We start from the raw sequence: 14,635 nt of genomic DNA on the forward strand, positions 1-14,635 counted from the left end.
AACGATGGACTTAACTGTGTTTTTCTTTCTGATAGAATCTAATACAAGACTATGCCATTAGACGATTTGCYTACATAGTGTAACGACCCTGGGTTTGTAAGCGCGGAAATCGATTCTGCCGCACGAACATGCTTTTGCGGCACAGTCGATAGCGCACCGGACCTCGGGCTAGAAGGTCGAGGGTTCGAGACCTGCTGCCTGCAGTTTCATTACAATACATTTTACTTATGGGTGGTCCATTTTGCCATGAACCCAACTGAGCTACAAAGGACTTAGTGTATTGTTGAGGAAAAGCGTGCAAGTGAGCATTTCACTGCACTGTTTACACCTGCTGTATCCTGTGTACTTGACATATACACTTCAATTGATGGTGGCGATAGACGATTCAGTTGAAGTTAAACAATTCTGTAGACATTAAAAAAAAAATTGTATCTGTAAATAATCAAACATTATATAGGCCTATGTATGTATCTATAAATAAACGAATGGATTTAAATATTTTACATCGAAAATGTTGAAAGAAGCCATGAGCGAACTCGTGCTTCAGTGAATGGAATCAATATTTCCCTGACATTCTTTTGTAATGACCTACATAACTACAGTGCGCAATATTGCGTGAGTTGTTTACATTTGAAACGCGCACCGCTCATTTTAGCCTCATTTGCCCAGAGATTGGAACAAATGAGACATTAGACATTTCACCCCAGAAAGCTATTGAGAAAACATTTCAGGCAAGTGGACAGAGATAAAACCAGGGATTCGCGCTTTAGACCCCATTCTGTAAACAACAATATCCTGCACAGAACATTTGTTTCTTAACACTGTGATCTGAATAGKAACATCAGATTCACATTCTAACAAATGCAAAACTATAAGATGTAGGCTATTGATTATTTAGACGATAAAAGTAGTCACTATTTTTGACTGCAAACTCAAAATGATTTGTTATATTTCATTCCCTCAGATATTAATTATTGTAAGTTATAGTACCTATTCTGAACACAAACTAGGAATGGACATTCACTCCCCTCTTCGCTCCCCTTTGAGCATGCCTGATATAAAGAAAGGTAAGCCAACATTTAAACAGATGTTAGTTTTTCTATATATAAGCTTTATTTGTCGACATGTTATGATACCATTTATGTTCTTCCAGTGAAGATAAGTTCTCCCAAACACACTCCTGATGCTGAATACCTCTCAAGGAGAAGGTGTGGAATGGCAGCTATTTAATTTGAGGACAAATATACAATTTATGGGTGATTTTAACTGTGACTAAAACGTTTATTATGAATAACAAACAAATAAACATCTAACTTCTTACAGAAAGTCTTGAGGAGACTGCAAAGCCAACATTGGATACAGTCTGGCTGAAATCAAGAAATAGTACAGGTAACACTTAACATATGCAWGCAAATAATTGAACAATGGCAAATGTCATTGTTCTTACTTTCATGATAATGTTATTATTGCATGTTTCTCAAAACTCTCTTTGGGGACCCCCAGACATTTAACCATTTTGTTGTGGCCCTGAACTAGCTCACCTGATTGCCCTAGTCAAAGGGCATGATTATTAGTTGACCAATTGAATCAGGTGTGCTAGCTCTGGAATAGATCCAATACATGGAATGGTTGGGTKTCCCCGAGGAGAGGTTTGAGAACCAATGGTTTAATGAATACACACCCGCGACGGAGACATGTTTTTCTTATCTCTGATATGCAGATGACGACAGAAAAGCTAACAACCCGTTTGTGCTTCCAATGGATCGTAACATCTTCAAAAAGAGAGAGATGGACTCTGTAATCAAACAACAAGTACGTAGGCTACTGTAATACCCTCGGGGACTTTTATGCATCCATCGCTAGACTATAATAGAAAATAATAAAAATAGAATCTGAGCCATGATTACCACAGTATGCCGGGTCTTCAGATCGAGGCCTGTGAGCCTATCAAGTGATTACAGGAATACCATTTTGCAAATCTCTCTCTCTCTCTCTCTCTCTCTCTCGCTCTCGCTCTCGCTCTCGCTCTCGCTCTCGCTCTCTCTCGCTCTCTCTCAGGAGAAGAAGTTCTTCAGCAGCCTGCCGACCCAGATGAAGAGTACCTACCTGTCCCGACTCAGGTGCCGCTCCGCCCCTATGAGGAGTGCTGTGGAAGACACAATCCCCGAACCAGAGAAATGCAGACGGGAAAAAACAACATGGGCCACTGTGGTCACTAAAAGTACTGTATATTACAGACAACAGTCTAGAATCAAAATGTACATTTTAATTATCTAAATATGAATGTATTTGCATTGCTGTCTGGGTCCTATAATTAAGATGATTGTATAATAGGTACACCTATGATAAAACTAGTCTACTATATATTTTATTATAGGAGTATCTATCATTATTTCATTTAAATTATTGGACTTAGACAGCAGTCACAATAAAGGAACATACATCAATGTTTTAACAGAGTGTTGACCAGATTATCTCTTGTCGTTTTGCAGGTTGTAGTCAAGAGAGGGAGAACATTAGGGACTACTTGTCTAAACAGCGAGAAAAGTTTATGCAGCAGGTAAAACAATTATGGTCTAAAATGTAACATAAGCTGTGGCTAGGTGTAATGAATTCAATCAAACCTGCAGTGCCGTAGTTATGCAAAGCCAATTTCATTTCAATTCAATATGAATTTTWAAAAATGCCCTCATTTCTGATGTAGAAGAGACATCACCTCTACAGTAGGTTTTAAGGAATTCCAGGCTCTCTCTCTCTATCCATGTCTCTATAGTACTCTCTGTCAGTGAAGCAAGACACCATCAAGAAGCTGGAGAAGGACACGGTGATAGAGCTTCAGTTGATCAGACATGCTGAGAAACATCTGGAACAGGACTCGGTCGCCTTTGAAAAGTTCATCAAGGAAAACGACCAGAGCTCAGTGGAAGCTGTCAAGTTGTTAGTAGGACTATCATTATTATGACCAATAAATAGTAGCCTACACATGATTTTGTATTAGCTTTTAAAATATCTCTAGCTACCCGATTGASAAATAACCAGTAGTTTACAGTAATAGTTACAGTAGTTAGTTAATTTTTTCATGATAGGTCCACCACAGGTAGATCATGGTAAATGCACAATGTTACAATAAGTTAATCATTACCATCTCYTATGTATATACTGTATTATATACTATTCTACTGTATCTTAGTCTATGCCGCTCTGACATTGCTTGTCCAAATATTTATATATTCTTAATTACATTCCTTTACTTAGATTTGTGTGTATTGYGTATATGTTGTGGAATTGTTAGATATTACTGCACTGTCAAGGGATAGAAACACAAGCATTATGCTACATCCGCAATAACGTCTGCTAAACACGTGTATGTGAACAATACATTTATTTTTATTTTATTTAAATAAAAACATCACATGTATATTCTGTTATATTTCTTTCCAGGGCAGAGAAAGAGACTATGATGAAAATGGAGAAAACAGCAGAAATTAAAAAAGTAACAGTACAAATGATGGCGATGAAAAGGTACTGTATCATGTACGCTATACTAGAAATGAAAATATAAAAATGTGTCTCCTTCGAGCCGGATTTGAACCAGCGACCTAAGGATTTCAGCTTTGATACCAACTACAGTCCTCCGCTCTACCAACTGAGCTATCGAAGGGACGCTGAATGATATGGAAAAAATAGGGCATTTAAAGATGCCGTTGGAGGAACTCGACAGTTGTGAAATGTTTCATATTTTCCCCCCTAGTAACGCTGCTCGGTTTTAACATATTTGACTAATGTAGTAGTGAAAACTACCTAACCACGTGAAGTTTTTTCAGAATGCATTAGCTAGCATGCGCGTTAGCTAGGCTAGTGTTTAGAGAACACGCCGCCATCGCGCTGAACTCATTCATTTCCATTGGGGACTGGGGCGGAGTCGTGTTTTTTTTCCAGTGGTAGTAAATGTCATCCCACATAATGCAAGCATATCCCCTTTAGCGACATCTCAAAGTATCAAGAAATCCTGAAGGAGTACCAGACCTACAAAACGTTTCTCATGGCCGTCGGACCCTTGGAGTGGCGCGAGGAACAGAAGCGCAAGAGGGAGGACAGGAGAGCAACCAAGCAGAGGGAGAGAGAGAATACAAAAATGTTCTGTCTACCCTCATCGGTCAAAGGTATCGGAGTTTAAATACTTTCCTTTGATTTATTTGAGAATGATATAAATGTGTGCAATAGGAAATATGCAATAGTAGGCTAAAAGGGTGGGTTGCAGAAAAATGGTTTAAATTAAATCTAGGATTAGAGTTAATCCACGTTGGTGCAACGCACCCGAAATCTATTGACAGAWGTCTGACATTTTGTATTATTTTCCTGATTCCAAGACGAAAATAAAAAAGGTCCGGCGTATGCCAGACGCAATTCAAGAGTCACAAAATATTCTCAGATTAAACATCAAAGCAAAAGGTAAGAGGATGGGGAACATATATGTTTGTGTGTGGATTATATCATAAAATCAATCAATGTCATTGATCAAGTAAAATTGAAAATAGTTCAGTGCTACTGTGTGCATTTGATTGTCCCCTGTCAGTGGCAAAGTCAGCAGCATACTTCACCACCAGGAGAGACAGGGGTCCACCATCCCTGAGGTGCCAGAGACAGCAGAGACCTCAGACAGTGACGAGGTATGGATTAAACGTTCCTGTTTTTTTATTAATGAACCATCTTGAGTTTTGGTGTGTTTGATGACATAATGTATGTAACCAACCAGGGTACTGGTTAAAAATTTTGGGTAAACCGGAGGTAAATTTAGCAAACCCCCTAATGCAAAAAAACACACATAAATAACGTATCTAACTACCGTAATAAGTGGGTAAACCCTATTCATAAATGAAGACAAGGAAACTGGGTTTACTTGGGTTGAAGACAGCACAAACCGATCCGACTGGGACCAGACATATGCGTTATCATGAACTCTTCCATTTTGTTCTCTGCTGTGGCTCCTCTCRTCCAAGGAGCCAGAGTTCTGTTACTCCAACCCCAGGGACATGCTGAATTTGCTGACTGATCTGGAGGAGCAGAACCTGTCCTACATCCAGAACTTCCAGGAAACAGAGGAGGTCATGGATGAGATCAGCAAAACCATCCAGTTGACACAGGAAAGAATGTAAGGAAGGGCACATCATCTATGCTGTTATACTCCCTATTTGAATCAAGTCCTCTCCCCGGAATACAACAGCGCTGTGTTCCTCAGAGCATGCAACAGAAACGAAGATGAGTGTTTCTTATCGACGAGTCCATGGTCTCCTTGGGCAACTCCACCTTTTTTAATTCAGTTAATTTCATGCCTAATAAACACGAGCCAGGTGTCATCCCTAGCTGGTGTGTGTGTGTGTGTGTGTGTGTGCTAACAGCATGTGGTGTGTGTTTATTGACGTGTGTAATGTACAGGAACAGTGAGGCACGGATCTTGCTGCAGCAGGTAGACATCCTGAAGAACACCATCCAGAGGGAGGAGGAGAAGACCTCTGAGCTGGAGCTCAAGTCCAGGATCTTCTCCTATGGAGAGTACAGAGCTGACAAACAGGTTAGTACTATTGTCCACGTCGTTGCTGCTGGCCCAAAGGATGAGCGCGTTTGATGATCGGCATCACTCTCGGTGACGAAATTGCAACAGCAGGTTACATGGACGCCTTTGATTGGCTGATTGATTCATTGGTCTACTTCRTAAAATGCATCAGAGAAGAAGATCCAAAGGTACCTCAATCTCCCCAGGCCTTTTCCTCCCACTGCATTTTGAGAGGGAGACTAGGAAAGAGGATGCAAGAATTCAAAGGAAATACATGTTGTGTTGTAAATTCAATCTGGAGTGCCAGAGTGTGCTCAGAATGCGCTCTGGGCATTCGTAAACTCAGGTTGTTGTCAGATTGTCTATTAGTAAATTCAGAGTGTTTCGCTCTCAGAGCGTTCAGAGCGCACACACTGGAAGCTCTGGCCCGAGGAGTAGGGTTGGTCCGAGCGTTCTGACCTCACAACGGCACCCAAGCTAACTGGCTAACTGGCTAACGTTGGCTAGCTTTCTAGCTACTTCCAGACACAAATGAGAGAACACCTCACTCTGACCATTTTACTCTCCCTAGCAGAGCTGGTTAGGCTGTTTTCATGTTATCCAAAGCGTTGGTGACTGTAACTGTGCTGCTGGCAACATTTTCATTGTGCTTTTTTACTGACAACTGCCATATTCAACAGGTGTTGAGCGTTCGTAAATGAATCTGTTATTCTGTGCTCTGACACACTGACGAGTGCTCTGAAATCGGCGTAGAGTGAATTTACGAATACACCCAAAATTGAGATTAAACCATTTCGTAGTCAATTTCACCTCTTCCTTTATCACAGGATGTGATGCTCAATGTGCTGCACAAGAAGGTGAAGGAAGTGTACAGGGTGTGTGTGGGAGAGGTGGACTCCAATATCAGCACTCTTCACATGCTGGCCAACATCGAGAGCAGAATGCAGGAAGTTATGGACCGACTGGAGACGCTGCCCCCGGACAACATTGACACCGTCCGCACCCAGAGGGAGAAGGAGAAGAGGGTCAAGTGTGTGTCCTTCCTCACAGCTCTTTGCGGTCATACACCACCGAGTAACCGTAAAGCTCTTTGGCTGCGTTTACACAGGCAGTCCAATTCTGGTATTTTCCCCCATACTAATTGTTCTTTTGACCAATCAGATCATCTATTTTGCCAATAATTGGGTAAAACATCAGAATTGGTCTGCCTGAGTAAACGCAACCTTTGTGACAACTTCTGGTGTAAAAAAGGTCTTTATAAAATAAATGTGATTGATTAATTAATAGTTGCCAACAACATACCACACTGTAATGCACATTCAGGATGAATGCTCTCAATTGTGCGGCCAGCGTTAGAAGTTGACCAGAGTATTCATCATCCCAAACTTCCTCAGCAATCTCAGGAAGAAGGCTATAAAAGGCTGTTGTGCCGTCTTGACAATAATGCTCCCAACCCTCTAATCTCCTTTCAGGATGCGTGAGGAGAAGCMGTTGATGAAGAAACACCACCAAGAGGAGAGACTCCGAATGGCTCTGGAGAGAGCCACCTCGGACAGCAAGAAGAGGGTTAGTGTAGTCAGTGTGTCAAACTGTGCAACAAACAGGACACATATCAATTGCTATAATACAGTTTGAGTAAATATAGACTGTTTATAGACTGGTGGGCATAGAGAATCAACCTAGAATACAGTATCTACCTTTGCATTGATGAAACATGCTTCTCCAGGACCAAATGCCTTTGCAATGACACCTAATATTACAGAACTGTAACAGACAGTTTGATACACAGCCAGTTTCCATTTATCCTGTTTTCTCTGGCTTGTAGACGGGCAGAAGGCTGATGCCACGATCGGAGCCATCAGAGATCAAGAAGAAGGACAAGACGCACGCGTTGACCACTAGAGAGCAAGAAGACGCCTTGTACTTCTTTGCCTGATTATTTTAAACCATCAGTATTCACAGACAATATAAGACAGTGACTGATTTTAAATGAGCTTTTGTATACAGTACCAWTCAAAAGTTTGGACACGCCTACTCATTCAAGGGTTTTTCTTATTTAAAAAAAAATATATATATATTTTCTGAAGACATCAAAACGATGAAATAACACATATGGAATCATGTAGTAACCCAAAAAGTGTTAAACAAATCTATATTTTAGATTCTTCAAAGTAGCCACCCTTTGCCTTGATGAAAGCTTTGCACACTCTTGGCATTCTCTCAACCAGCTTCACCTGGAATGCTTATCAAACAATCTTGAAGGAGTTTCCACATATGCTAAGCATTTGTTGGCTGCTTTTCCTTCACTCTGCGGTCCAACTAATCTGAAACCATCTCAATTGGGTTGAGGTCGGGTGATTGTGGAGGCCAAGTCATCTGATGCAGCACTCCATCACTCTCTATTCTTGGTCAAATAGCCCTTACACAGCCTAGAGGTGTGTTGGGTCATTGTCCTGTTGAAAAKCAAATGATAGTCCCACTAAGCGCAAATCAGATGGGAAGGCGTATCGCTGCAGAATGCTGTGGTAGCCATGATGGTTAAGTGCCTTGAATTCTAAATAAATCACTGACAATGTCACCAGCAAAGCAACATCACACCTCCTCCATGCTTCACAGTGGGAACCACCCATGTGGAGATCATCCGTTCACCTACTCTGCTTCTCACAAAGACACAGCGGTTGGAACCAAAAATCTKAAATTTGGACTCATCACACCAAAGGAGATTTCCACCGGTCTAATGTCCATTGCTCGTGTTTCTTGMCCCAAGCAAGTCTCTTCTTCTTATTGGTGTCCTTTAGTAGTGGTTTCTTTGCAGCAATTCGACCATGAAGGCCTGATTCACYCAGTCTCCTCTGAACAGTTGATGTTGAAATGTGTGTTACTTGAACTCTGAAGCATTTATTTGGGCTGCAATTTCTGAGGCTGGTAACTCTAATGAGCTTATCCTCTGCAGCAGAGGAAACTCTGGGTCTTCCTTTCCTGTGGCAGTCAGTTTTTTCATAGCGCTTGTTGGTTTTTGCAACTGCACTTGAAGAAACTTTCAAAGTTCTTGAAATGTTCTGTATTGACTGACCTTCATGTCTTAAAGTAATGGACTGTCGTTTCTCTTTGCTTATTTGAGCTGTTCTTGACATAATATGGACTTGGTCTTTTACCAAATAGGGCTATCTTCTGTCTACCACCCCTACCTTGTCACAACAGAACAGAATGGCTCAAATGCATTAAGGAAAGACATTTCACAAATTAACACGGCACACCTGTTAATTGAAATGCATTCCAGGTGACTACCTCATGAAACTGGTTGAGAGAATGCCAAGAGTGTGCAAAGCTGTCAAGGCAAAGGGTGGCTACTTTGAAGAATCTAAAATATATTTTGATTTGTTTAACACTTTTTTMGGGTTACTATATGATTCCATGTGTTATTTCATAGTTGATGTCTTCATTATTAATCTACAATGTAGAAAATATAAAAAATAAAAACCCTGGAAGGAGTAGGTGTCCAAACTTTTGACTGGTACTGTACATTAGGTCTATATTTCAGTTAGCCCAGGTCACCAAGGAGCATTTAGATTCACTCACTGATTTGGCCTATACAATATTATCTAATGCTATACAACAGTTAGATTGTTAATMAAATGTACTGTATACTTTGATTATAAATAAAATTCAGTTATTTTTTACCTTAGTATATTCTGTTATTGTTTCTTAAATAAGTCGCTCTGGATAAGAGCGTCTGCTAAATGACTTAAATGTAAATGTAAATATGATCATTTACAGATAGAAAGTAGGTAAATTGCACAAAATAATGCCATACAAGATATTACTGAAAAGTGCAATATGCACKATTTTATTATCCTTGTGCTCAAAAGGGGCACAACAACGTGCTTCAACATCATATAAAAAAAACAACTGCTTCTCAGATGTTTTCAAAACGAGACATTTTCATAAAACACGGCAACAAAATCAGCAAACAAGATTAGCAACCAGACACCAAAAAGAAGCTTGCAGTAGCATGCATCTTTCAAACGTCTTTCATTTCACCATCCTCCTCCTCCTCTTCTACCCCTCTAATGAACAAGACATTGTTGCATCTGTGTTGGAGGGGAAAAAATAGTGTAGTGTTAGTTCACCGTGGGCTGGTATGTCAGAAAGGAAATGATTAAACATTGTGCTAATTCTGCAATTAAAAATTGGAGATACAGTGCTATCAGAAAGTATTCARAKCCRTTGACTTATTCCACATTTTGTTGTGTTACAGCCTGAATTCAAAATATATTTTGTTCCCCTTCACCCATCTACACACWKRKCCCKWMYWMYKKAAYMMYAAAKKWMMTTWYYYYWTTTTTWTMTGRTAATTTATTGAAAATGAAATCTCTAATTTACATAAGTATTCACACCGAGGAGTCAATGCATGTTAGAATCACCTTTGGCAGCAATTACAGCTGTGAGTCTTTCTGGGTAAGTCTAAGAGCTTTGCACACCAGGATTGTACAATATTTGCATATTATTTTTTAAATTCTTCAAGTTCTGTCAAGTTGGTTGTTGATTATTGCCAAATAGCCTTTTTCAAGTCTTACCATAGATTTTCAAGACGATTTAAGTCAAATCTGTAACTAGGCCACCCAGGAACATTCAATGTTGTCTTGGTAAGCAACTCCAATGTATATTTTGACCTTGTGTTTTAGGTTATTGTCCTGCTGAAAGGTGAATTGGTCTCCCAGTGTCTGTTGGAAAGCGAACTGAACCAGGTTTTCCTCTAGGATTTTTCCTGTGCTTAGCTCTATATTTTATCCTAAAAAAACTCCCTAGTCCTTGTCAATGACGAGCATACCCATAACATGATGCAGCTACCACCATGCTTGAAAATATGAAGAGTAGGCCTCCCGGGTGGCGCAGTGGTCTAGAGCACTGCATCGCAGTGCTATGCTGCGCCACCAGAGTCTGGGTTCGCGCCCAGGCTCTGTCGCGCCCAGGCTCTGTTAAGAAGCAGTGCGGCTTGGTTGGGTTGTGCTTCGGAGGACGCATGACTTTCGACCTTCGTCTCTCCCGAGCCCGTACGGGAGTTGTAGCGATGAGACAAGATAGTAATTACTAGCGATTGGATACCACGAAAATTGGGGAGAAAAGGGGATAAAATAAAAAATAAAAAAAATTAAAAAATATGAAGAGTGGTACTCAGTAATGTGTTGTATCGGATTTGCCCCAAACATAAGGCTTTGTATTCAGGACAAAGTGCATTTCTTTGTCACATTTTTAGCAGTTTTATTTTATTTCCTTATTGCAAACAGGATGCATGTTTTATTATGTACAGGCTTCCTTCTTTTCACTGTCATTTAGGTTATTATTGTGGAGCAACTTCAATGTTTTCTCCTATTACAGCATTTAAACTTGGTAACAGTTTTAGTCACCATTGGCCTCATGGTGAAATCCCTGAGCAGTTTCCTTCCTCTCCAGCAACTGAGTTAGGAAGGATGCCTGTATCTTTGTAGTGACTGGGTGTATGGATATACCACCCAAAGTGTAATTAATAACTTCACCATGCTCAAAAAGACCTTCAATGTCTGCTTTTTTTGTTTTTACCCATATACCAAGAGGTGCCCTTCTTTGCGAGGCATTGGAAAACCTCTGTGGTCTTTGTGGTTGAGTCGTTGTTTGAAATTCACTAATCGACTTACAAATAATTGTATGTGTGTGGTACAGAGATGAGGTAGTCTTTCAAAGTCATGTTTAACACTATTATTTACCACAGAGTGAGTCCATGCAACTTTTTATGTGACTTGTTAAGCACATGTTTATCCCTGAACTAATTTAGGCTTGCCATATCAAATAAGTTGAATACTTATTGACTCAAGACATTTCAGCTTTTCATTTTTAAAATTTMWAAATTTGTWWAAAAAAAAGTCTACAAACATAATTCCACTTTGACATTACGGGGTATCGTGTGCAAGCCAGTGACATCATCTCAATGTAATACATGTTTAATTCAGGCTGGAAAAACAAAATGTGMGAAAAAAGTCAAGGGGTTGTGAAATACTTTCTCAAAGCCCTTTATGTGTGTAAACTGGTCCCAGATCTGTTTGTGCTGTCTTGCAACTCATATGATTATCGTTACTCCAATCCATGACCATAGGAGTTGTCAAGACAGCACAAAACAGATCTGAGACRAGGCTAATGTGTTRAATCATGAACTCTGCGAAGTACAAGTAAACAAAAGAGTATTCCACTGAACTTACCTGACGAGCACTTCTCCTAGGTGACCAGCCAATGCTCCATCCACATACTCTTCAGTGTTGGCCAACTATAAAATCAGAGGCAATATATTGTTAGATGTTATAAATTGATATGAATGCTGTACAAAATGTACACCTGTTTTAATCAAACTAAATGAATGGCTCACAGTGATGCAACCAGAGCCATATAGCTAGAGATTCAGATGGGCAAGCGCTCTCTAGATGTACACCTGTTTTAATCAAACTAAATGAATGGCTCACAGTGATGCAACCAGAGCCATATAGCTAGAGATTCAGATGGGCAAGCTCTCTCTAGATGCAACTGTTTGCACATGAGGGATTCCAGCTGTAGGGAATTATGCATTTCAGTGATGTTTTCACATATTTTACTGTATGCATCTTTCTGGTCCACACACAACACACACACAACACACCAACACACACACACACACACACACACACACACACCTACCTGCATGTTCATGTAGCTGTCCACAGACACCAGGTATCCTTTGTATTCCATGCCCCACTTCAGCTTCACCATCACGGGCTTGCCAGTCAGACCGTTCAGGAACGGTTTGGGATTCAGTGGTAAACTCTGAAATGACATTATTCACATACATATATTTAGCAGATATTATTGGACAAAAGGAACACCTATGTGAGAATGTTATTCATTGACTACAGCTCAGCGTTCAACACCATAGTGCCCACGAAGCTCATCACTAAGCAAAGGACCCTGGGACTGAACACCTCTCTCTGCAACTGGATCCTGGACTTACTGATGTGCCGCCCCCAGGTGGTAAGGGTAGGCAAAAACACGTCTGCCACGCTGATCCTCAACACTGGTGCCCCTCAACACTGGTGCCCCTCAGGGGTGTGTGCTTAGTCCCCTCTTGTGTTCCTTGTTCACCCCACGACTGCGTGGCCAAACACGACTCCAACACCATCATTAAGTTCGCAGACGACACAACAGTGGTAGGCCTGATCACCGACAACGATCAGACAGCATATAGGGAGGTGGTCAGATACCTGGCAGTGTGGTACCAGGACAACAACCTCTCCCTCGAGAGTTTCAAGTTCCTTGGTGTCCACATCACCAATGAACTATCAAGGTCCAAACACACCAAGACAGTTGTGAATAGTGTACAACAACAGGAGACTGAAAAGATTTGGCATGGGTCCCCAGATCCTCAAAAAGTTCTACAGCTGCACCATCGAGAGCATCCTGACCGGTTGCATCACCACCTGGTATGGCAACTGGTATGGCAAGCAGTACCGGAGTGCCAAGTCTAGAAGCTGTTAAGGACCAAAAGGCTCCTTAACAGCTTCTACCTCCAAGCCATAAGACAGCTGAACAATTAATCAAATGGCCACCCAAACTATTTACATTCGTTTTTACACTGCTGCTACTTGCTGTTATGTARGCATCATGGACATTCTTACTGACAGTTGTGGCTGCAAATTACCTCGACTAACCTGTACATCGCACATTGACTCTGTACTGGTACCCCACGTATATAGCCTTTAATATTTTTTTTAACTTTAGTTTATTTGGTAAATATTTTCTTAACTCTTTCGTGAACTACACTGTTGGTTAAGGACTTGTAAGTAAGCATTTCTACACCTGTTGTATTRYGCGCATGTGACAAAGTTCTTTGATTTGGTATATTGGCCATATATCACACCTCCTCGGGCCTTATTGCTTAATTATATTATAGTCATAATATGAACGATAATTAAGTGGTTATATTTCAGCAATAATGCACGAGGGGATGTGGACACAGCCCTTAGCCGTGGTATATTGGCCATATATCACAAACCCCAGAGGTGCCTTATTGCTATTATAAACTGGTTACCAATGTAATTAGAGCATTAAATACACATTTTTGTCATACCCATGGTATATGGTCTATTATAAACTGGGTGGTTCGAGCCCTGAATGCTGATTGGCTGACAGSCATTGTATATCAGACTGTATACCACGGGTATGACAAAACGTTTATTTTTACTTCTCTAATTACATTGGTAACCAGTTTATAATAGCAATAAGGRACCTCTGGGGTTTGTGATATATGGCCAATATACCACGGCTAAGGGCTGTGTCCAGGCACTCCTCGTTGCGTCMTGCTGAGAACAACCCWTAGCCGTGGTATATTGATCATATGCCACACCCCCTCGGGCCTTATTGCTTAAATATCCCATGGCTTTCAGACAACCAGCATCCAGGACCCAAACACACTACAGCTGCATCTCACAGCTAGCTACTTAGATAATCAAACTAGCCTTTCACATACAGTGCAAAGCACAACAAAGTACATCTTACCACTCTAACTAGCTACCGTAGCTAGCTAGTTGGATAATCACAACAAAGGCGCATAATGCGAATTTATGAAAACTTGAATTTGAGTAGTTAGCTATGATAGCCTGGACGTTCACTACATATATTACCAATCCTCATCAAACACCTCAATATAGTCTAGAATATTTACCATTTTGATTCTGTATGAGCTTCAACGACGATTGCACGCCGTTATTGGATACKGGAAGTAGTGGTGAACTCTGAACTCTGTTCCGTACAAAACAGCACTGTGATTGGTTCAGTTTTTGTAATTGTTCATCCTGATTGGCCACAGAACCGGAGAGAAGAACAGACGGGAATTTTCTACTCCAGTCAAGTCTCTTCTCCGTGCGGAGCCCAAATTTGCGGGAAAGATTCGATGTAGCCAAAATATTTATCGCCGAACTTGTTACATTGTTGCAATTTTAATGAAACAGTTTCAGTCACAGTGTTACAATCAGATACTTGATACAATATAGTCTCTCTTGCTCGCCGGGCTAGACAACAGCA

General features: G+C 40.7%; 2 protein-coding genes and 1 non-coding gene across 4 annotated transcripts; 1 reads left to right on the top strand and 2 right to left on the bottom strand.

The window, feature by feature from the left end:
- Nucleotides 1-713: 713 nt before the first annotated feature.
- On the top strand, nucleotides 714-7,587 carry LOC111962796 (cilia- and flagella-associated protein 100). Of its 2 annotated transcripts, XM_023986121.2 has the most exons (15): nucleotides 714-1,067; nucleotides 1,324-1,389; nucleotides 1,721-1,812; nucleotides 2,059-2,221; nucleotides 2,493-2,560; nucleotides 2,774-2,937; nucleotides 3,442-3,522; nucleotides 3,985-4,163; nucleotides 4,371-4,452; nucleotides 4,577-4,670; nucleotides 5,001-5,152; nucleotides 5,437-5,572; nucleotides 6,382-6,584; nucleotides 7,027-7,120; nucleotides 7,380-7,587. In XM_023986121.2, exons 1-15 carry the CDS (start codon nucleotides 938-940, stop codon nucleotides 7,488-7,490), a joined length of 1,815 nt encoding a protein of 604 aa, XP_023841889.1. In that variant the 5' UTR covers nucleotides 714-937; the 3' UTR covers nucleotides 7,491-7,587. The 2 variants fall into 2 exon arrangements, with proteins under 2 accessions (XP_023841889.1, XP_023841890.1); XM_023986122.2 differs by lacking the exon at nucleotides 1,721-1,812 and having other exon boundaries at nucleotides 982-1,067.
- On the bottom strand, nucleotides 3,572-3,661 carry trnay-gua (transfer RNA tyrosine (anticodon GUA)). The gene is given in 2 exon segments: nucleotides 3,572-3,607; nucleotides 3,625-3,661. It is a non-coding gene; the product is annotated as a tRNA-Tyr (tRNA).
- A 1,787-nt stretch (nucleotides 7,588-9,374) lies between the features above and the next one.
- Nucleotides 9,375-14,367, bottom strand: LOC111962797 (small nuclear ribonucleoprotein F). Its single transcript, XM_023986123.2, has 4 exons — nucleotides 14,277-14,367; nucleotides 12,257-12,382; nucleotides 11,788-11,852; nucleotides 9,375-9,645 (listed from the first exon to the last, which is right to left on the bottom strand). The coding sequence occupies exons 1-4, from the start codon at nucleotides 14,277-14,279 to the stop codon at nucleotides 9,576-9,578; spliced, it is 264 nt and encodes an 87-aa protein (XP_023841891.1). The 5' UTR covers nucleotides 14,280-14,367; the 3' UTR covers nucleotides 9,375-9,575.
- Between the last annotated feature and the right edge of the window lie 268 nt (nucleotides 14,368-14,635).

This window comes from Salvelinus sp. IW2-2015, linkage group LG4q.1:29 (genome assembly GCF_002910315.2).
Source record: "Salvelinus sp. IW2-2015 linkage group LG4q.1:29, ASM291031v2, whole genome shotgun sequence".
Classification (NCBI taxonomy): domain Eukaryota; kingdom Metazoa; phylum Chordata; class Actinopteri; order Salmoniformes; family Salmonidae; genus Salvelinus; species Salvelinus sp. IW2-2015.